Raw genomic sequence first — 23,747 nt, forward strand, 5'->3', positions numbered from 1 at the left:
ACTAGAGTACGTGAGCCCCTAGTACTAATTGATGGTTTGAAAGACAGACCCATTGAATGACACTTACATCCCTGTTTAGGCTATCTTATTTTCTTATATTGTCTCAGATTACTGTACATGTTGATTCCCATTAACCGACAAACAGTGATCTACTTTTGGCTCAAAATTCATATCTTTGGCTAATACTCCGTGAAAATTGCATGGAGGTAAATTATCACGACTTTGTAAGTCGAAATTTACTCTTTAAGGGCATGACTGGTCTAATGTCCAGGGTCCATACTTGAAGCAAACGCAGCTTTTCGTGCCTTTGTGTGCAGATAGACCCTCATTAAAAAAATGTTACACTACGTACATACTTTTCTTGGCACGGTCGAGTCGAATCTATATGTTTTTAAATTGAGATGCACTTATCTGACAAAAAAAAAACAGTAGTATGCATATTATGAAGATAGAATCTTCGAATTTAGTTGCGAAGATATTTTAAAATCGAGGTGGTTTAGTACAGTCAAACCTGTTAACAAAGGTCATTCAAGGGGTGGCCGAACATGTCCTTTATATACAAGTGGTCTTTTTAAGGGTTACTATAGGTAACAGATTAATCTGGACCTGGAAAGATAATGGGCAATATTGTTATTGATCAATGTATATTTAATTTATGTTTTAATTTTTATGAGGGACATCCTTGAATAACTATTGTACTCTTAATTAAAAGTATATGACACGTGCTGATCGGCAGTTTCCCGTACTTAAACACAGGATTGTTTCTAATAACTGTACCATATGTCTCTATTCTTTTGGGGTCACTTGTAAGAGTGAATATTGATTTAGCCGATTTTAATGTACTATAAAGATTGTGTTTGCACAAACATTTAAAACAAACTTAAACATAGTCTATAATTTTCATATTATTGCTGCCCCTCTACACCACCCCAACAATAAAAGTAAACAAACAAAAAGACAACAACAACTACTACATCATCCGGATAAATGTTTTTGTCCCCCGGAGCCCACAAACTTTTCTTGTCACTTCTCTTTTTCCTGTGAGCGTGCACGTCGCTGAGAAGGCACAGGGTATCGGCAGAAAAATCGAAGACTTGGGGTGGCGAAAAAAGACCTGAACTTGAACTGCGGCCAAGCTGCCGGTGCCGTAATGCTGATAGTAGTTGCCAGAATCCGCGAGGATGATGTACCAGAGTGCGTGAGTCCCTAGTACGAATGATGGCTTGAAAGGCAGGACCTTTGATTGGCGTCAACAGTCCTGTTAAGACTACCTTCTTTTCTTATCAATATTGTCTCAGGTTACTGTAAATTTGATTCCCACTGACCTACTTTTGGCTCAAAATCCATATCTTTGGCTATTACTCCGTGGAAATTGCATAGAGGTAAATAATCACGACTTTGTCAGTCAAAAGGGCATGACTAGTCGAATCTCCAAGCCCATTCCCGAGAGCAAAAAGATGTTTTCTGTGCCCGTATGGGTAGATAGACCCTCCTTAAACATATGTTACATTGCTGAATCCTTTTTTCTTTTCTTTTTTAGGCACGGTCGACTCAAATCTTTATAATTTTTTTTAATTGAGATGCATTGTCTCTGGCATAAACAGTAGTATGTATATTATGAAGATTTTGTATAGTCAAACATGTTAACAAAGACAATCCAATGGAGAGGCCGAACATGTCCTTTATAGACAAGTGGTCTTTTTATGGGTTACTATAGTCATTATAATTAATGAAGGGTTTTCTCAGAGTGGGCTATATATACATGGTGATCTTTATTCAGAAGTGTTTTTATACAAGTTGACTGTATAGCTTCAATAAAGAGGCAAAGGAGAATAAAATAATTCAATGTTCATACATCAGTATTTATTTTATTACATTGGTGTTCCGATGGAAAATTCTGGTAACATATTAATATAGACCAGGAAAGATAATGGGCAATATTGTTATTGATCAATGTAATATTTAATTTTTATTTCATTTTTTATGAGGAACTCCTTCAATAACTATAGTACACTGTACTCTTAATTAACAGTATATGTCACGTGCTGAGCGGCAGATATCTCGTACTTTAACGAAGGGTTGTTTTTAATGACTGTAACATATGTTTCTGATCCTTTGTGATCACTGTTATATGGAAGCGTCCTAGTGCCAAACCTGAAATGTTTTTATGTCATAATTAGTAGATAGTAAGTGCTAATTAGTAGAAAGTAAGTGCTAATTAGTAGAAAGTAAGTGCTAATTAGTAGATAGTAAGTGCTAATTAGTAGATGCTAAGTCATAATTAGTAGACAGTAAATACTAATTAGGAGATAGTAAGTGCTAATTAGTATATACTAAGTCATAATTAGTATATAGTAAGTACTAATTAGTAGATACTAAGTCATAATTAGTAGATAGTAAGTGCTAATTATTAGATAGTAAGTGCTAATTAGTAGATACTAAGTCATAATTAGTAGATAGTAAGTACTAATTAATAGATACTATGTCATAATTAGTATAAAGTAAGTACTAATTAGTAGATAATAAGTCATAATTAGTAGATAGTAAGTACTAATTAGAACATAATAAGTCATAATTAGTAGATAGTAAGCACTAATTAATAGATACTATGTCATAATTAGTATATAGTAAGTACTAATTAGTAGATAATAAGTCATAATTAGTAGATAGTAAGTACTAATTAGAACATAATAAGTCATAATTAGTAGATAGTAAGTACTAATTAGTACATACTAAGTTATAATATTGTAATCGCTGCTTGCATCAGCCATGTTAACAGAATGCAAGCAGCGATTACAATATTATAACTTAGTATGTACTAATTAGTACTTACTATCTACTAATTATGACTTATTATGTTCTATTTAGTACTTACTATCTACTAATTATGACTTATTATCTACTAATTAGTACTTACTATATACTAATTATGACATAGTATCTATTAATTAGTACTTACTATCTACTAATTATGACTTATTATGTTCTAATTAGTACTTACTATCTACTAATTATGACTTATTATCTACTAATTAGTACTTACTATATACTAATTATGACATAGTATCTATTAATTAGTACTTACTATCTACTAATTATGACTTAGTATCTACTAATTAGCACTTACTATCTAATAATTAGCACTTACTATCTACTAATTATGACTTAGTATCTACTAATTAGTACTTACTATATACTAATTATGACTTAGTATATACTAATTAGCACTTACTATCTCCTAATTAGTATTTACTGTCTACTAATTATGACTTAGCATCTACTAATTAGCACTTACTATCTACTAATTAGCACTTACTTTCTACTAATTAGCACTTACTTTCTACTAATTAGCACTTACTATCTACTAATTATGACATAAAAACATTTCAGGTTTGGCACTAGGACGCTTCCATACTGTTAAGAGTAAATATTGATTTAGCCGATTTTAATGTACTATAAAAATTGTGTTTGCACAAACTTTTATAAACAAAATCTTAAAACTAGTCTACAATTTTCATATTATTGTTGCCCCTCTCTACTACCCCCACACTTGAAAAAAACAACAACATTGTGAGTTGGGCTTAGGCATATTGACATTTTCTGAAATGAGAATAAAGAAAACTGTTATAAGATTATAGAAAGGACGAAACCACTTTGTATTATTTTAGTGGAAAATTTTATGATCGAAAGATCAACCAACAACACTTGAACGTGTGACGAAAAAAGACCGGAACTTGAACTGCAGCCAAGCTGCCGGTGCCGTGACTAATGCTGGTGGTTGTGGCCCTACAAAGTAGGCAGAGGGGACGAGGATGATGTACTAGAGTACGTAAGCCCCTAGTACGAATGATGACTTGAAAGGCAGGACCTTTCATTGGCATCAACAGCCCTTTTAAGGCTTCTTCCTTTTCTTATTTTGTCTAAAGTTACTGTACATTTTGATTCCCATTGACCGTCATACAGAGGCAGACTTTTGGCTCAAAATTCATATTTTAGCTAATACTCCGTGGAAATTGCATAGAGGAAAGGTACCACCACTTTGTGAGCCGAAATTTTCTCTTAAGTCAAATGTGCAGGGTCCGTACTTGACAGCAAAAGCTGCTTTTTGTGCCCTTGTGTGCGGATAGACCCTCATTTAACACATATTATACTACATACATACTTTTCTTGGCACGGTCGACTCGAATCTATATGTTTTTAAATTGAGATGCATTTCTCTGACAAAAAACAGTAGTATGCATATTATGAAGATAGAATCTTCTAATTTTGTTGCGAAGATATTTTAAAATAGAGTTAATTTAGTATAGTCAAACCTGTTAACAAAGACAATCCAAGTGAGATGCCGAACATGTCCTTTATAGACAAGTGTTTTGTTAGGGGTTACTATGTTTTTTATAATTATTGAAGGGTTTTCTCAGAGCTTAATATACATGATGATCTTTATTCAGAAGTGTCATATACAGGTTTGACTCTACAACAATGTATAACTTCAGTAAAGGAGGCAATGGAGCATATAATTAATTCAATGTTTAAACATCAATATTTATTTTAATAAATAGATGTCGCGATGGAAAACCTCGGTTCTGATTGATGGGTAAACAGCGGTACGTATAAACATTTTTACCGTCTTTCATTTTTTTACAGATTGTTTGCCATTTGGTGTATCCTAGCGACAATTTCCGGGATTTTATGCTTTGATCATTATCGTATGGTGCGGTGATTTTTCTTTGATGTTCCTCAACTGTTATATGCAAGTAACATGCTTTATTGACGAAACATGCTTTATTGACAATAAAGCACAGTGCGATATCTTAATCTGAAGAAAAACTGTGCGTTATTTCAAATAAAGCACAGTTATATATAAGTACGCTTGGTTGGTGTATTACTGTGACCAAAGATAAAAACACAAGGGTCTCTGGACTGTACCAAAATTTAGGCTAAAACGAGTTTATTCAGATTTGGGATAGGTAATTGGGTACTGGGGAAAAATAAGCTATTAAATATCTATATATTTATATATACAATTATTTATATATTTATGATTGATTTTTGGTAACAATTTATTTTTCACTAACAACATATAAAATGTTAAATTATGTTGTTTTCATAATCTTTTTGTCGTTCCTTGAAATATTTGTAGCATAGAATATTAAATTGGTATGTTTGAATTGTAAACGTAAACAGAATAAAGTGAACAAAATATTCCACTGTTATTTTAGTAGGCCTAACGATAATTTTACTCATGCCCCACTCGCTTTCAATAAAATATTCTGACAAATTTCTTTAATACCAAGTTTTCAAACAATAACTACTTGACATTCATCGCTACTTTCCTCAGGTAAAAATCATCTAATATTCTCTAAAACTATCATTTAAACATTATAAAAGTCATGTTAGCACTTTCTTCACAAGAAAACATTTATTTATTTCTGAGGCATAATGTTCTTTGATGTTATGTGCAATTAATGATCAACTTTGCAGTATTTCTACTACATAACTAACGCAATTAGAGCTATTTTTGCATGGTAATTTACTTGGATTATAAGTACCGCTTTTAATGTGTTTAACAAATCACAATATTTAACTTTATGATAAAAAGTCACAAACCAACACCGTTTATCAAAACACTTAAATAACCTTCATCGTCGCCACCACTGTTACCATCACCACCCAATTTTAATATTGTTTTAGAATATATTTTCAAAATTTCCATTAAAATTAGCATGAATCTGGAGGCATGATGCTTAAACAAATGAAAATTAAATTATGAGGAAATAAGCTGAAACCGTGGAAATTCCTTTCTTTTTTGTAAAAAATGTGCTGACGCCAAAAAAGAAATATATTTTTCGCATCTGAAATAAATAACCAATTCCTTAATATATTAAAAAAACTAATAACACATATAACGGAAAAGAAATGAAGTTATTAGCTTTACGTACCTTTCTATAAGGTGAGGTATCCAACAATACACAACTAACTGCTGATGTACGAATCTCCACGTATGAAAAACATGGCAAACGTGTCTTTAATTTATATGATATTCATCATTTTCTCAAATTGAAGTGTATTGATTTCAGAAGCAGATTTCATTCGTCAGTCAATTATTCATTTCTAATTATCTCACAACCTGTTGACATGGTGATGTCGATGAATATACATGAATATCATACAAAACAAAGGGAAAATTATTGGAAAAAAACGTTAAATTCAGAAAGTAAATTATACTATATGTTTAAGAATTGAAAACATTCAAATTATATGTGGCAGATATAAATAAGGCTCATTTTGAAGGAAATTTGCAAGACGTCCAAAGAGTAAAACAAAAATGATAAAAAAATATCACCAATTTATCTTAGTTTTCTGTGAAGCTTATTTATGTGGCCGCCCAGTAGTTCGATTGTCATTTTCTCAATAAACCAGGAAACTTGTGTAAGATCTTTTCTATATAAAACCAGCACGAGTGATAACACCACTGTCATCTAGCACTATTATCACCATCATCAACACCACCATCGTCGCTATCATAATTACTATCACCTTCCCCATCATCGGGACCATCCCCACTGCCACCACCATAATTGTCGCCATCACTACTACCATTACCACTATAATTGCCACTATCATCACCTCCAACACCATTATCCTGACCATCACCACAACCATCACATCCGCCATCATCATCACTATCACTTCTACCATTACTACCAACACCATCGTCGCAATCACCACTATCATCACCCCCGCCATCAGTAACGCCATAACTACAATCATCACCAGCATCACATCATCATCGTGATAATGGCTCTCTTCATCACTTCTACCATGACCATCACAATCATCGTCGCCATCACTACTACCATCAAAACCACTATTATCGTCATTATCAACACTATCATCACCTCCGCCATCATCGTAGCCATCACTACTACCATTACCAACACCATCATTGTGACCATCTACACTTCCATCACTACCACCATTACTATTATCAACACCATCACCGTCGCCATTACTACCATCGTCATCATCATAGTTGCAATCTTTACTACCATCACAATCATCAACGCCATCATCGTGGCCATCAACACTATCATCACCATCATTGTCACAAGTACTATCATCAGCATCCACACCATCATCATCGCTATCACCACTTCTATCACAATCATCATTATTATCAGCATCGTCATCATCATCACTACCCTCACCATCATCAAGACCATCATCACCGCCACTACTTATAATATCACCACTACTTTTTACCACATTATTGACATCATCATCATTGTCATCATCATAATCATTGAAATAATCATCTACATCAACATTATAAATGATAACTACTATTTATTTATTTTTGAAAGTTTAAAAAACAATGTTTAACGGTGTTACAACGTTGCAGCTTCAACGTTAACACAACGTTAAATTTTCAACTACAAGTCATTACAACGTTCAAAACCCACCATACTTAAATTTTAAAATATTCATCTTTATTTTGGATTTAGTCATTAAGATATAGCCAAAATGATATCATGGTATACGGATTTGTTTATCATGCAATAAATTTCATCATTAATAAGCATCATTTGTTTTCAAGTATTGAGTTGTCTTTTATCACATTCTACCTGTATTTTGTAAGAATATCAGAAAGTCTCGTTTTTATGGAGCAACAAATGAATTATGAGTTACACTGTAATTTATCATCAAATAATATCTGATTATCAAGAAACAAAACAAAGTAATAAAGTTTAAATACAATAATCAAGAAAATATTAAATACTTAAGATATCTTAATAGAATGAATGGCGGATACCTGACAGGATTTCCAACGCGATAAGTAAACTGACCAATATATTTTTATTTAACCGAACTGTAAAAAATGAATAGCTGCATAGCCATTTAATTATTGCACAATTCTGCATTACTTATTGCACGAATCGTGCGTTATTTTCACATTCCGGCGTTACTGGATATACAGTGAAATTCTTATGGAAACAGTTACGTACTGTATCTATAACATCTTTATAAATAGTTATAAGTACATACGAGGGCTATCGTTTTTATTAATCTAGTCTGAATAATAAAAAAAAAAACCTATAAAAAAAATCACATAACTGCCCAGGCACCATTACATGATCACATGAATTAAGTTTAGATAGTCAGATACTTTTGAGATAATACTAAAAGACATCAATGGAACATAAACGGGGGATTACCTTTGTTATTTAAACAAAACTTATGTCTTCTGCTGTTTTTGTCTACAAAAGACAAACTCAGTTCAGAACAAGAAATGGTCAAGTCAGTACGGGTGTTATAAAATGCTGTATAGGGTAATGATAAAATGAATAAGTGGCTGTAAAAAAGCCGCTTGGCAAAGAAAGCGAAATTTGCCATGGTTTGGAGCATGACTGGTTACTTCAAAAACATTAGGACGACGGCTATTACTATTACTACACTAAGAAGCAAACGTTTGTAGAGAAATTCAAACCCACTCTTGCAATAAATTATAGCAATATCGTATATTGCCTTTAGTTAAATGTATATTTAAATATTGTTATTGTTGTCGTCTCCTCTTTTTGAAATCGATGATGATGATGATGATGATGATGATGAAGGTAGTTGTTGATTAGAGCCATACACAAGTTATATACTATTCAATATGCATAATTTACATTTTCCCTGACGGTTAAATCTGAAACTGAAATATATTTTATTTTGAGACATAAATCAGACAAGATTTTTAATCAATACTTTAATGAGCAATCGATGTTCGATCTCATAGGATGTACGTGAACAATCGATCTGTGATAAAAACAAACAATATTGATCTGTAATCATCGCTAATTATCATAACAATAGATACTAATAATAATATGATGGCGAGTTAATTATGCCGCTGTGATGTTTTTAACGCTGGTCGGCGCGATGACGGCGGCGACTTTACTAGCTCAATGTTATCAACATCAATCAAACAATCTCGTCACAGTTTGCTGATTCGCTGAGCTCTTTTCAAAATTGTTTCAGGCAATATTATTCTTTGGGTATAAATAACAATTTTTCGTTACTTTTCTCATTCACATTTTTCATTGATTTTAGTTACCTACATTTCACACAGAAATATCTTTTTCTTACAATGCCTCCAATACCTTCAGATTTCACCGACGTCACAATGGCGAGGAATCCAAGGTAAAATAGTTGTGCATTTTTATTCATTGAGTCTTGTGCGGTTTATGTTAATCATTTATAAATATCAAACCTTTTCTTTACAAAAATGAGTAGTGACGTTTCGAAAATATACAAATGTACATTAATCCGATATAACTCTAAAAAACATATAGATTGTTATATAATATAATTATTTTATTTTCAGAATGAGATTGGATTTCGGGACATCAACAAATAATGAGAATATGCGAGTTAATGTGCCACAAACACTTTCATTCAACGTATTTCAAAACAGAGTAAATACTATAGGAAATGAAGTTAAAGAATGTGTAAAACGTCATTCGGATACCCACGACTTCACTCCTACACTGAAGAGAAGACGATTTCAATGCTTCACATCAACACCCAAACCAGAAGTGACAACTCTTAGCCCAATATCCAGCATCATACAAGCTGTTGATAAGCTGTCTACAGAATCTGACCTTATTGCAGACGGATCACGTGTCAATATTCTACCCACAATTCCAGGAAAGCATAGCGATCTTAGCGCCATCTCACCGGAAACGATGTCTGACGTTCTGGACGGCGTCTACGGCAGAAGTGTGGACAAAGTAACGATTATAGATTGTAGATATCCGTATGAATTTGAAGGTGGTCATATCAAGGTAAATTCAAATTAAACGTTTTGTATTATTACAATATTCAAATTAAATATTTTAAAATTAATTTATGTATATTTTGGTTTTCTTTTAGCGCAGTATTGTCAAAAACTTAATCCTCTGAGACTCTGAAGTCATAACTGAAGATAATGTAGAAAACGCTTTTTTATGCTGAACTAACTAACTTCATTATCATAATGCATTTTTTATTCTATATTACAGGGAGCTGTTAATCTATACACAAAAGAGTCAATTAAACAATTCCTCCAAATAACAGTGACGGCACCAACAATCAATCATGTCCTCGTCTTCCATTGCGAATTTTCTTCAGAGAGAGGTCCAAAAATGTAAGATTATTTTGCATTTACGATGTCAGCAACTTCTGTTGTTATATTTTAAAGCTAAATTTCTTGTTTATTTATAAAGCTATGTTACAATAAATAGTATCTTAATCTCTACGAATTACTTATATTTAACATTATGTTTCTTGTACATTTCAGGTATCGCCACTTAAGGTCTCTAGATCGAGATTTGAACAAAGACAACTACCCTCGACTCGACTTTCCCGAGATTTATCTCTTAGAAGGAGGTTATAAAGCTTTCTTCAACGCACACAAAGTAAGTTTGACTAACATCTTAATTTTCTTCTTGTAGATTTATGTACAAAAGATATCACCAGATAAATAAAATGCCATAACAAATGATAAGATTGGGACCTTAGATCTATAACAATTTCTAATTTTCTTTAAAATAACTTATATTCAAGCTTATTTTTATCGTAAAATTATTTGAAAGAATGAAATTAAGATATTAATTTCTTTTCATAGGAACAATGTTTCCCGCAGACGTACAAACCAATGATGCACAAGGAACACAGAGAGGACTTACGTCACTTCCGGGTAAAATCAAAGTCATGGTCAGCAGACGACAGATCGCGCAAGCTAGAAATTTCCGGATCAGGACTTCGACTGCGATTTTAACAGGACAACTTGCTTAAAAATCGGATTATTGTTGCGATGAAGTTAAGTTCACAAAAACAGTTTTAGAAGATATATTTGCTGTGACACAGCAATGACTGAAAAAACTACACAAATAGTGCTTTACAAATTTTGACTGTGATAATATTGTTAGAGACATTCTTTTTGTTAATGCTATTGTATTTTGCCTTTGTTTTGAAACATCGGAAACGGAAGTGTAATGCACGTGCATGACACGGTGCCTTTTCTATGTCATATGTTTTAATTGTGCTTTGTTAATTTTGTGTTATTTATATTGTGTTACTGTTATGTATTTATATTATGAAGATAAACAATAAAACGAATTTTATAAATATTCAAAATTGTACTTTAGTTTGATATTCCGCCCCTTTTAAAGGAGACTACATGTATATGATTCAACCATAGACATTTAACAAAACATTTGACTATACATGTACTTTACAAATATTTTCTGTACATTGACCGTCCTTAAATACAAAAAAAAACTAGATTCTTACAGAGTAAATTACATATATTGTAATTATACAAAAATGCATTATGGTGTAATTTTTGTAATACTTTGTCCATATCCATCTACAAATTACTTATACATGTACCTGAACATTGTTATTACTATTTTTTGGCCTTATTAGAGAGGTGACTTTCATGGAGAGAAGGTCTAGTGACTGAGGTGTTTGCCTCTTTCACCGGCATCTTGGTTTCTGGTCTTACTGCAATTACAATAAAATGAGCCGCGTCACGACAAAACCAACGTAATGGGTTTGCGAGCAGCATGGATCCAGACCAGCCTGCGCATTCGCACAGTCCGATCAGGATCCATGCTGTTCGCTATCAGTTTCTCTACAAGTCTTGTTATAGGGTTTGTTAGCGAACAGCATGGATCCTGAACAGACTGCGCGGATGCGCAGGCTGGTCTGGATCCATGCTGGTCGCAAACGCACTATGTTGGTTTTTTCATGACGCGGCTCAAATGTCCTCATATGACGCCAGTACTGAGTAGTATCGACCCGAGAGAGGTTAAAAAACTGCAAGCGTTCGTAACAATCCAGCTGAAATAAAAATGATTTAACTAATAATGTAACTTCAACAAAAATAACTGTAAGTACGTTATACATTGTGGCGGCATGGCTGAGTGGTTAACGCGTCGGACTGGTTATCTAAGGATCGCTGTCCGCGTTGGTTCAAACCCTCTCAGAGGCGAGCCGTGGTTTCAATGAGCAAGAAATTTTACACTCATTGATTAGGAACGTATTCGGGAGTGTGTCTAATTTCCTTCACAATCAAACTAAAATAAATTCTGTATAAACTAAGTGCTTTTATTGGCTATATATAGCAAACAATGCCTATAAACATAGTGCTTTCGTGAAAGGAGATAACCACGCGTGTTAAATGCCCATTTGGCCTCTGAAATGCCATCATTTTTATTTCTTGAAAACTGTTTATTTTTTGTATTTTGTTAACCATACTCATTTCCTGTACACAAGAAATATCTTTTGCATCTTTAGTTTTTTGGCAATCGGTAAAATTACAGTGTTTGTGTATAGAAGTAAAAATAGTACTATATTCATATTTTGCTACCTTTACGACACATCACTGCATGTTAAGCGTTACTTTTGTCTAACATGCACTTAATCCATTATCTAGAAATTTAAACATTATTAAACACATGTTTGATATTTGTAAAAAAAAATATTTAAAAATGGATTTCTGAGGCATAATGTACCTTTAAGAAAACGAATGTAGAATGTGCTGTGTTAAGCACTATAAACTATTAAACCAAAATAACAGAAACACGATCATATGGAAGATGAAAGCATTTTAAAATTTATATGATAGATGAACCATGTTCTTTTTTGAAAAAATATTTTTTGCAAAAATAATTGAAATGTAGGAAATGCTTTCTGAATATGTTTGGCTAATAGAATGCTAACCTTGTGTGGGGGAAGCTGTATTCCGTATTGTCATGTTAAATATGTCTTTTATTTTAAAGAAAAATGCCTGTCATTTTTTAAATGACACTAAGAATTCATACTGTATTTTCCCGCCTTTTGACTCCGGCCATGCTTCAAAACAAAAACTGACCATGCACTTTACCATAAAAATGTAAAAATGCTGACGTAGCTGAAGCTTTATTCTAAAAACATCTTGAGGCTGATTAGAACTTAAGGCTAAGCCCTCGAGCTGTTCTCACGTGAAAAAATATAGTCCTGGCCCAGTAAGGCTCGAACCCATGGCCCATTGGTTGTAAAACAGACGCCTACACAACTCTCCCACCGCTCAACTTGAAATATTTACAATTGAAGTAAGATATAAGTCCATCTATTATGTGTAATATTAAATCCTAATTTTATTAATTTATTTTGCAAAATGTATAACTTTTATTTGTGTTGTTGCATAAAACATTGAGACATACGAAGTCGTGATTCTTTGGTACATTCGGAACTGCCTCGGCTATTATCTATAATAACCTTATCCGAAGACTAACGGAAAGGGCCGAGTAGTTGCGATAGTCTTTGGTATGTTCAACAAACACAGTCTTAACCAAATGAAAAACAATGTTCGCCTGTAAAGATCATTCCACTAACATTTGCTGCGTTTTAGATAAAAAGAATTTTTGTCATGATTTAACTTGAAAATAATAGTTTTATATTTGTTCCTTTCTGTTTAGCAACTCGCTATTAACTTCTCGGATATTTTGAAAGGGTTTTAACATTTTTTTAAAAAATTACAACAAAAAAACAAGGGGTCATTATTTAAAGGCGGGGGTGACCATACTTCACGAAGGTCATTTTAATTCTTGTCGGAGGTCATAATACTTTGAACAGGCGTTCATAATATTATGACCGGCGGGTCAATATTTTTATAAGAAATAGACCGTGTGGTCTTAGTCATATTTTATTAAAGGGAAAGACAAGGTTAGAATAAAAACTTGATTTCAGAAAAAGAATACTATAAATAATAAGTCTGCAAATTTTCTGCCGCCAAATAATAATATTAAACGAATGATAACAAAATTTAAATCGCTAAATCACCGATTTCTACAAATCAGTAAGCGCGGCCATGTTTGTGTATTGGCCGTATAAAAACAGGTGCGTGTGATGTCATTTCCCCACATCTTTAGATTCATGATAAATCTAGTTGAATCGTAAGGAAATATTAATATAATAAAGTATTGACCAGACAATTTAATTTTCACAGGAGGTGTAGAGGAGATTTTTTATGGTTCAAAATACGTAACAATATCCAAAAAAAAAAAAATAAATAAAGAAACGTACGGCTAGCCAAAAGTTCTAGCCGTATGTGAGTCACGAACGACTAGCCAGGACGCACTGTACGTATTGCCTAGCCGTACGACACTTTTCAAAAATTATATGGAAGTCGAACGTTATAAAAATTGTGGATTTTCATGCTTATCATTTGTTGTTTTATTTGTATGAATTATTAAATCATTTTTGTTAATTTTAAGCACATGGATCGAATAAAAATGATCGGAGTGGAATAAATAAATAAAAAGAACATTGAATGAAAAAAAACGGTGAAATGCAAAAATAATTATATAATTTTCAAAATAGTAGATAAATATCGAACATAAAAGCACAGTCAATCAATTAATTAGCATTAATTAAAACCTATCCAGGGACTGACAATAGAATTTTAGTATGCCTTTCACGGAACATGCAAACTTTCCTTGATGGACAAACTTCTATACAGTACCGTCGGTAATTGTCGCAATTATCAAGAGCCTAACAACAATCATTTTCAGTGTTTGTTGTTTTTTTTTTCATATAAAAGGTGTCGAAAATTAAACTTAATGAAACAAAAAAGGATTATTATCAAAATTTTGTAAACTATTTCAATTGGTGTAAATGCAAGCAAAGGCTATTTTTTCTCGACATCTTGCGATGACAAAGATCGATATATATAGCGATCAAGGCGATTAATCTCTAAAAAGTTAACATCCAAAGACAATTAATGCTGTTTCTTGGTTAAAATCCTCGCTTAAAGTCATAAAATAACATATGCATTTTCGACTTCCATAAAATTTTTAAAAGTGCCGTACGGCTGGCCAATACAGCGTGTCCTCGCTAGTCGTACGTGACTCACGTACGGCTAAAACTTTTGGCTAGCCGAACGGGCCCGTACGCTAGCCACTTCCATTATAAAAACCCTACTAAAACGTGTTCTTAATAGTACATATAATTAAATTTTTGCAGTTTGATTCTGACTTTCAAATTTAAAGGTGTGAACATATGTTATAATCGATGTACACATTTCAAAAATATAAGCAACTCTTTTGAAAAGTAAATTGTTAACATGTCTGTCAACGTATGATGCTGCGCATCGTAATCGTAGCCTAATATTAACTGCAGGCAAATCATTTTTATTGGCTGCTCAAAAATCTAATTTGCATAATTTATTCACACAATTGCTGGTTCTTACTACTTATGTCTAATACTGCGCATTGTCCATTTTAATTGTTCCTAATTTGCACCAAATGCTCCTGTCACACTGTGTACTGACGATTTTTATTGCTCCTTGTATGCCTCTGTGCCGACAGACCTTTTGATCATGCACAATGTTGCCCTGATTGGTTAATCACCCTTGTCAAATATTCTAATGACGAAATAGACATCTATTTTTTTACGCTTCATCAGTGAACTGAATGACGTTAGGGGGAATTAGGTTCCACACCTGTCAAATTATACTGTAGTAAATTACAGCACGTCATAAAATAGCAACACTTTTTTTTCAGTTACCAATAATCATTTTAAATATTAAGTAGATTTATGATTTTTTGTTTTATTGGATTAAATTTACGGTAGTAGAAATGCGTATCTGTCAGGGAAAGGAATTTGGCAAGTAGATAACGTGGAAAAAAGCTTTAGGGAACTGGGTTAACCCGAGAATATGCGTAATTATAGGGGAATGGGCAACCTGTTGCTGTTGGTACCAGTTTTGACTGGGTGCCTAAATAACCTAACGGACAGTTTTGTTTTCATACGATATTAGTCTGGCTGCCGATTTTCCTGCGCCTTTCTCATTTTTAGCGTCAATGGCGGAAAATCGCGTCCTCAGCATATTGGATTTAGTTGATATTTTACCTGAAAAAAAGATACATGACCGGCGATGTACCCTATTTGGACAGCTTGTCTAGCGAAAATTAAGTACAAAATAAAAGGATATATCGTCAATTTGAAGAAGTTTCTCATAGTACCCAAATTAAATTTATGGTTTATCTTTGAAAATTAAGCAGTCATTGCTTAAATCATGTGGTGGGATCATCAGTAAGCTTGAATATCGGACAAATGATAATTAATGTCGCGGCGTCTTCAATTAATTAATTAAAGCAATTCAGTTTCCATATGATGTTTTTCATAAATAATATATAATGTACGCAATAAAATTAATAAGTTCTTCATCAAGATATATTTCAGTTGTACCAGCGTGTACACCTATACCGGAAGTGGGTATAACACGTCACAATCTCGGTCTCGTCTGTCTCGCGAGAATGACAGAACGCCAAAATGGCGGCGCCCATGAACTTATTTCTCAAGTAAAAAATAGTGTCTTAAAACACGAATTTCTCTCTTATAGGGTTGATGTCAATAGGAAAACTGTCATGGTTCCTCTTTTTAAATGATGAATATTTATATTAGACAGACATCAATCCATCCATTCCTATTCCTTTAAATGCACTTAACAACTGGTGTAGCACCAACGATATGTTTATAAATAGTAGTAAAAGTCAAATTGTCCATTTTAGACCTTTATCTGTATGTAGAACATCGTTCAGTTTTATATGTGGTGTTCACACACTTAATATCGTTGATAGATATATGTATCTAGGATTAATGTTGCAAGAGCACTTAGATTTCAATGTTACTGCAAAGGTTGTAGCTCAAAGTGCAAGTCGGGCTCTTGGCCTTCTTATTGCTAAATGTAAATCGTCTGGTGGTCTTCCGTACGATGTATTACCCACCTATATGATTCTACTGTTTGGCCAACAATCAGTTATGGTTCTGCTATCTGGGGTTATCGCTCTTACTCGTGCGTTAACGCAGTGCAGTTTCGCGCTTTAGGTGTCGGTAGATATACGCCTAACGTCGCGGTTTCCGGTGAAATGGGATGGATATCCCCAGAAATCAGACAGTGGAAATCCATTGCTATTCATTTATCTAGAGTCTCTTATATGCTTGATTGCAGAGTAAACAAACGAGTTGCACTTTGTACTGCATCTGCAGCAAATAGATCATGTAAGAACTGGTTTTTCTATGTTAATGATATGTTAAAAAATTGTAATGCGCACCAATATAGTATTATAAGAATTTCCATTCCAAAACATACTATAGTGAATATTGTTACAACTAAATTGCAAGAAAAATTTGTTTTAAAATGGCTCGAATCATTGAATAGTGTCACAGGTCCTTCTGGTCGTGGTGGCAATAAGTTGCGTACATATCGACTGTTTAAAACAGAATATGAGACAGAATTATATTGTAAACTCATTATGCCTCCTTGTCATCGCACTGCATTTAGCAAGTTTCGTTGTGGTGTTGCGCCTTTACGCATAGAAACTGGGCGTTACGAAGGCTTAGATGTATTGGAACGAAAATGCCAGTTCTGTGACAATATTGAAGACGAAAGCCATGTCATTCTTGATTGCTTTGTGTACGATGACTTGCGACAATCATTATTTGATAAGGCTAAAACAGTAGATAATGCATTTGTACAAATGTCTAAAAATGAACAATTAATATTTCTGTTCACTAAAACTGAAATGATACGTTATTGTGCCAAAAACTGTTTTAACATTCTACAACGTCGTCTTTTATTCTCTTGTAAATAATGCCATTATATTTGCTTTAAACATGATAATGTATTTTACCTAGGTTAAGGTAATCCTTGCTAATCAGGTCATGCAACATCTTATCTTGGATGATAATCGATCTTTTAAAACGTTTTTATAGGCGCGATAGGGCTCCGATTTACAATTTTCAATTTCTTAGCAGTTTTTATTTTTCGATTAGCGATGGTTACCTTACTTTTAATATTTTGTTTAAATACATTGTAATTTTACTATTTGATTTTAGTCTTAGACTAACTGTATAGGTCTTGGATATGTTTATCAATGATATAATGTCTCTTAAAATTCTTAAATAGAATGGTCGTATGCAGATTTTATGTGAATATGTGTAAATATGTATAAAAATGTATGTATACGAATGAGACAAAAATAAAGTATGAATATATGGGGGACACCTGTCGTTCTGCGTTAAGGGGGTAGCAAAAGCTACATCTTTTGCAGTTGGAAAGCGACCCCGTAGTTGCTCGTTAAAGACATTAAGTCTGTGCAAATTGTCAAAGAGTCCTGGCCGACCGACCGACTAAAAACATATAAATAATAAAATAAATTATTTATATAATAGTATATTTTGACTATTTTAACAACCTTCAATATATGAAACTTTAACATTAAGATATAATCTCATCATCTATTATGCCGTTAGAGTAGTATGCATTTTATACTATAATAATTCATTATCTATTTCAAATTACAAATAGTGAATGGTTATATTGAAGATAAAATCCGAATTCATTGTTCAAGATACGGATAAAATATCAAAATGACACCAATAAAGATGTCATCCTTAAAAACCTGGTAACATATGATAATATTAAATAGTTATCTGTATCTTTTTTTATTTCATTTATTGGCAAATCGACTTTTCATAATTATGTCTTTGACAAATTTTATAAATACTATATATTTATCTTTAAAGATCAGTATTTTGCGAATAAAAGAGCTGACATATGGAATCAAATTCAACATTTCGGATATCTTATAATGAAGAAAGAGCATATGGCACAAACAAATCAAATAAATGTGTCCAGATTGTGCGTAAGTTTTATAATTGTTTAATTTAATAGTCAAATCTTAGTCAAAGCAGCGATAATTATACCTCTCTGATGTTTTTAAAACAGATCACCGTAATAATTGCGGCGACTTTAATATGCGGCATATTATTATCATCACCAATCAAACAATCAAATCAAAGGCAATTGATTTGTTGAGATGATTTCAAAACAGCTTGGTGTTTTATTATCAACAACAACAATTGCTATAATTATAATTGCCAAATAAATGTTGTTGTTGTTGCTGTTTTATTATCCTGCTGATATAAATATTTAGCGAATTTCAAATCTTTCATCATTCAATTTTTCCGTTCATGCAAAGTTGTACATATTGTTATGAATAATACAATTTGTGAAAGAAAAAACGCCTACAGTACAGTCATTCACTTACGTAACGATGGATTTGAAACCGAGGTAAAACACAATTTACTCTTAATACTGATTCTTTTTTCTATACAGTACGTGTAACCTTCATAATAAAACAAATGATGAGTCATGACATGACATGTCAACAGATATATATATATATTCTTATTCAATTTCATTTGATTTTTATTTTGACTTTCAGATCAAGACTAGATTTTGAAATATTTACAAATGAGGTGAAAGGAAAAGTTAAACGTCATTCGGATACCCTCGAATTTACTTCTACGACAAAAAGAAAACGATTTCAGTGCTTCACATCAACACCGAAATCAGAAGCGACAAATGTTTGTCCTATGTCCAGCATCAAACCATCTGAGCAGTCTACGGAATCTGATAGTGTCGGGTCACGTGTCAATATTCTAAATACACTTCCGGGACAACCCTGCGATCCTAGCGCCATCTCACCGGAAACGATGTCTGAGGTTTTGTACGACAATGTGAGGGTTAAAGATTGTGGAAATCAGTGTGGATTGAAAGTCGGACAAATTAAAGTAAATTTAATTTCGAAATGAATAAATTACAGTAAAAGTTGTATCTATATTTGTTTACCTGTGCTGTCAATGTAATGTGTAGATAATTATTTTATTTCCAAGAATTCCTTAAACATCTTTTAACATAATGAAAATGCTATTATAAACCCTGCAATTATATTCTCAATTTCTTTTTTGTAGGAAAAACGTTTTTCTCAAACATTCAAGCCGATACTGCAAAAGGATAACAGCGATGCCTTACGTAACTTCCGGATAACGTCAAAATGGTGGGCAGCAAAAGACAAATTCCGTAAATCAGAGACTTCCGGTTCAGGACTTCGACTTAGAATTTAAAGTGTATAAAGCAATAAACATTTTTATTTTTAATGGTCTTGTGAAAATGTTTAAAAAAAGTTTCACGACCTTCAAATATAAGCAAGTAATTCTGAACAATGTTTTATATGTTGTGCGAAAAATTCCATATGACATCATTGACATGGTACCTTATGTTGGAATTGAAATATATACTCTTTGTTTAAGATCTGAATAAAAATTAAATTATATAAGTAGATTTGTTCTTTATGTTAAAAAGTTTTGATAGAATTTGCTCTGATATTATTGATAAAAGGTTATATAATCTGAAAATGTTTGCACCGTTATGATAATGACGATGATTGTGATGATGATGATGATGATGATGATGATGATGATTACGGCAGCCTCACCACTACAGCAACATTTCTCTGCTCGATATGTTTATTGTTGCAGCATTTCAAATTTATATGCCAAGTTTGTCAGAACTATAATGTCTTTGGCTACTTGTTAGAATACTTTAAAAAATGGTATTGTCTAAGAACAAATATTTTGTTAAGATTTGTATACAATACACATATTATAAGTAAGTAAGTAAGTAAGTAAATTCTTTATTATAGTGACATGTGTTATACGTATATACATACACATAAATACACAAAGATGAACACCCGGCCCATAGGACCTATAAGTCACCTTAACAAAAGATCATAATCTGAGCATGTGTTATAGTTTTTAACATGTTATTAACATAATTGTAAATTCATATCATAGAGGATATTGAATGAGTGAAGGTTTAATACTAAATTTATTGAACGAGTTGAATAAAATCATATTATGCGAGCCTCTGGCGAGCATAATATTGTTTTATTCAATGAGTTCAATAAATTTAGTATTGAATCTACACGAATATAATATTCTATTTATCACATATATAAAATAAGAACGGTAAACTGTTAACAAGAGTCATTTTTCTTTGACGCGCCTATAATGTAACGCTAACATTAGCGCGCTTTTACGCTATGTTTATAGTGCAAATGACGTGACGTCAAAGTGTTATTACACTAGTGTAATATCGTCTAGTTTGATATCGTTTTTATTAAATAGAGGATATTTGTTTATTTCAGTGTAAGATCGGAATTTATTACATGCTTTTCGGTGGTTTATAGAAATATAAACACCAAAAGATCGGAATATATTTCACCTTGTGAACACCAAAAGTTCATATTTCACTCGTGGCTGCGCCACTCGTGAAATATACCTTTTGGTGCTCACTCGGTGAAATATATTCCGATCTTACACTAAACTAAACAAATTTTCTTTTTATTATATGCAAAGAAACGTTTTAAAAAGACATTTAACCTAATACTGAATGAAAAGCGCGCCAAATAATAATACAACGTGAAGTCATTCATGACGTCACGTCATTAAGTTGGTACCCAGTACTGTGCACGCTGGTATTTCACTGAAACAACGTAAGGGGCTTAAATTCAAAACAGTGAAATTATCAAAGTGGTAATTTCACTGTTTCAAACAGTGAAATTACCAGTTTTATATCACTGATATATTTCTATAAACCACCGAAAAGCATGTAATAAATAGAGGATATTTGTTTAGTTCAGTGTAAGATCGGAATATATTTCACCGAGTGAGCACCAAAAGGTATATTTCACGAGTGGCGCAGCCACGAGTGAAATATGAACTTTTGGTGTTCACAAGGTGAAATATATTTCAATCTTACACTAAACTAAACAAATTTTCTTTTTATTACATGCAAAGAAACGTTTTAAATATACATTAAACCTACTACTGAATGAAAAGCGCGCCAACTAATAATACAACGTGACGTCATTTACGACGTCACGTCATTAAGTTGGTACCCAGTATTGTGCACGCTGGTATTTCACTAAAACAACATAAGGGGTTTAAATTCAAAACAGTGAAATTATCAAAGTGGTAATTTCACTGTTTCAAACAGTGAAATTACCAGTTTTATATCACTGATATATTTCTATAAACCACCGAAAAGCATGTAATAAATGGCTTTATTACACTCCTGCGCCGCCGTTTATGTGATAAAATACATGTTATGCATTTGCAGACAGTTCAATTTTACGATATGACACACAACTATAAATAATTAATTAATCATGATCTATTAAACAATAAATCTCTCCTTAACAGATATGCTTGTACAATAAATTTAATAACTTTATTTTGATGGTTGTTTACGAGGTAAACTAGTTTTTCATTGTCTGCCATTGTATTAAATAAATTGTTTGAAATAACATTTCTAAAAACAACAGTTCTAATATCATTGTAAATAGGACACATAACAAGGAAATGAGCTTCGTCTTCGATTAGATTTGTTTGGCACAGATTACATAGTCTTTGATTAGGCAATTCTCCGCTATATCTACCGGTTTCTATTCTTAATGGTAGGATACCACATCTAAACTGCGCGTATAATGAGCGTTCATTTCTTTTTAGATTTAATAATAAATAATTTTCACATGTGAAGGATGTCTTAAATAATGTGTAAGTTCTCAGTTTTGGTACGTTTTCACAATGTCTGCGTAATATTGAATCATTTTTGAATTGGCACAGTCCATATTGATGGCTAATTTATTTTCGAAATGATCACTGAGGTCTAATTTCGTCATTATATTCTTCACTTCACTGCACCAATTATTTATTGTATCACTTTTCTCATAGTCACAGTTGAATGCCTGTTTCGTAATCCTATTATTAGGTAATTTCACAAGTCTATTCCAATAACGGATCATGCACAACCAACGTCTGTAATTACACGGTATCCAACCTATTTCACCTGAAAGCGCAAGTTTTGGAGTAAATCTATGAACTCCCAAGAAATAGCGAATGGCCCTGTTTTGTGTGTTGTCTGCCGATTGAAAGTTTCTATAACCCCGAACAGAAGCACAATAGTCCAAAATTGGTATCACGCAGGAATTGTATAGTTTCTGAAATGTTTTAAATCCACAGTTTTTGAAATAATATATCTTTGATATAATTCCACCAAGAGCACGACCAGCACTCTTTGATAAAGCTTCACAGTTATATGTAAAGTCATGTTTATCGTGGAGGATAACACCTAAGTATTTATATCTGTCTACTGTCTCTAAAGAATTATCACCTATTTTAAATATGTGATCACATTGCTTTGTTCGTCCTTTCCGGAAATGCATAACCTTTGACTTTTCACAGTTAATCAACACCCTCCACCGCTTGCACCAGTTATGCATGGTATTAAGCATGATCTGTAGATTTTCGGAGTTGTTACTGATGATTCATCATTCGCATAAAGTAGCATTGAGATTGATGATGTCTCATTCATTTTAATTCCAAGGTGAAGGTCGTTAATTTCCTGAACAAGGTCATTTACGAAGATGGCAAAAAGTGTCGGCGACAAATTACACCCCTGCTTCACTCCTTTCGGGCAAATGAACAAGTCTGTGAGCCTGTTATTTATGCTTACACATGATGTAGAACTACTGTATATATTTTTTATCGAGTTGTATATTTTGCTGTCAATCTTGTTTGATAGTAGTTTGTAGAGCATCATGTCTCTGTCAATGAAATCAAAACACTTTTTTAGATCAATGAATGCTGCCATAATGGATGTATTGTTTCTTGTGATACTGTCTAAAGTGAAAATGTGATCCTCGCACGAGCGATCTTTGCGGAATCCATTTTGCTCGTCCGCGAGAATATCTTGCTGGTTTAAATACGTAGTTATCCTTTTGTTAAAAAAAGGCACTATACAGTTTACTGATGCATGAAAG

At 32.8% G+C, this 23,747-nt stretch overlaps 3 protein-coding genes across 3 annotated transcripts; 2 read left to right on the plus strand and 1 right to left on the minus strand.

Annotated features, from left to right (window-relative positions):
- Positions 1–6,475: 6,475 nt before the first annotated feature.
- Positions 6,476–9,213, minus strand: LOC132757264 (aspartate and glycine-rich protein-like). The gene is made up of 3 exons (XM_060748515.1): positions 9,105–9,213; positions 6,779–7,316; positions 6,476–6,728 (listed from the first exon to the last, which is right to left on the minus strand). Exons 1-3 carry the CDS (start codon positions 9,211–9,213, stop codon positions 6,476–6,478), a joined length of 900 nt encoding a protein of 299 aa, XP_060604498.1.
- Positions 9,214–9,371: 158 nt separating this feature from the next.
- Positions 9,372–11,061, plus strand: LOC132757265 (M-phase inducer phosphatase 1-like). Its single transcript, XM_060748516.1, has 4 exons — positions 9,372–9,830; positions 10,047–10,171; positions 10,325–10,442; positions 10,652–11,061. The coding sequence occupies exons 1-4, from the start codon at positions 9,372–9,374 to the stop codon at positions 10,802–10,804; spliced, it is 855 nt and encodes a 284-aa protein (XP_060604499.1). The 3' UTR covers positions 10,805–11,061.
- A 7,758-nt stretch (positions 11,062–18,819) lies between these two features.
- LOC132757275 (uncharacterized) lies at positions 18,820–20,321 on the plus strand. The gene is made up of 3 exons (XM_060748526.1): positions 18,820–19,150; positions 19,305–19,653; positions 19,834–20,321. Exons 1-3 carry the CDS (start codon positions 19,134–19,136, stop codon positions 19,984–19,986), a joined length of 519 nt encoding a protein of 172 aa, XP_060604509.1. The 5' UTR covers positions 18,820–19,133; the 3' UTR covers positions 19,987–20,321.
- The last annotated feature ends 3,426 nt before the right edge of the window (positions 20,322–23,747 follow it).

This window comes from Ruditapes philippinarum, unplaced genomic scaffold (assembly GCF_026571515.1).
Source record: "Ruditapes philippinarum isolate M1 unplaced genomic scaffold, ASM2657151v2 ctg770_1_1_1_1, whole genome shotgun sequence".
Taxonomy (NCBI): Eukaryota; Metazoa; Mollusca; class Bivalvia; order Venerida; family Veneridae; genus Ruditapes; species Ruditapes philippinarum.

Bases quoted from the DNA above. Each gene is read 5' to 3' on its own strand.
- LOC132757264 (XM_060748515.1), bottom strand. From the start codon at position 9,213: ATGAATAAAAATGCACAACTATTTTACCTTGGATTCCTCGCCATTGTG. The intron at 7,317-9,104 runs GTAGGTAACTAA...ATGTTGATGTAG, and splicing joins AAGATATTTCTGTGTGAAAT to ATGATTATTTCAATGATTAT. The intron at 6,729-6,778 runs GCTGGTGATGAT...GGGTGATGATAG, and splicing joins TATCACGATGATGATGTGAT to TGGTGATTGCGACGATGGTG.
- LOC132757265 (XM_060748516.1), top strand. From the start codon at position 9,372: ATGAGATTGGATTTCGGGACATCAACAAATAATGAGAATATGCGAGTT. The intron at 10,172-10,324 runs GTAAGATTATTT...TGTACATTTCAG, and splicing joins TCAGAGAGAGGTCCAAAAAT to GTATCGCCACTTAAGGTCTC. The intron at 10,443-10,651 runs GTAAGTTTGACT...TTCTTTTCATAG, and splicing joins CTTTCTTCAACGCACACAAA to GAACAATGTTTCCCGCAGAC.
- LOC132757275 (XM_060748526.1), top strand. The intron at 19,654-19,833 runs GTAAATTTAATT...TCTTTTTTGTAG, and splicing joins TGAAAGTCGGACAAATTAAA to GAAAAACGTTTTTCTCAAAC.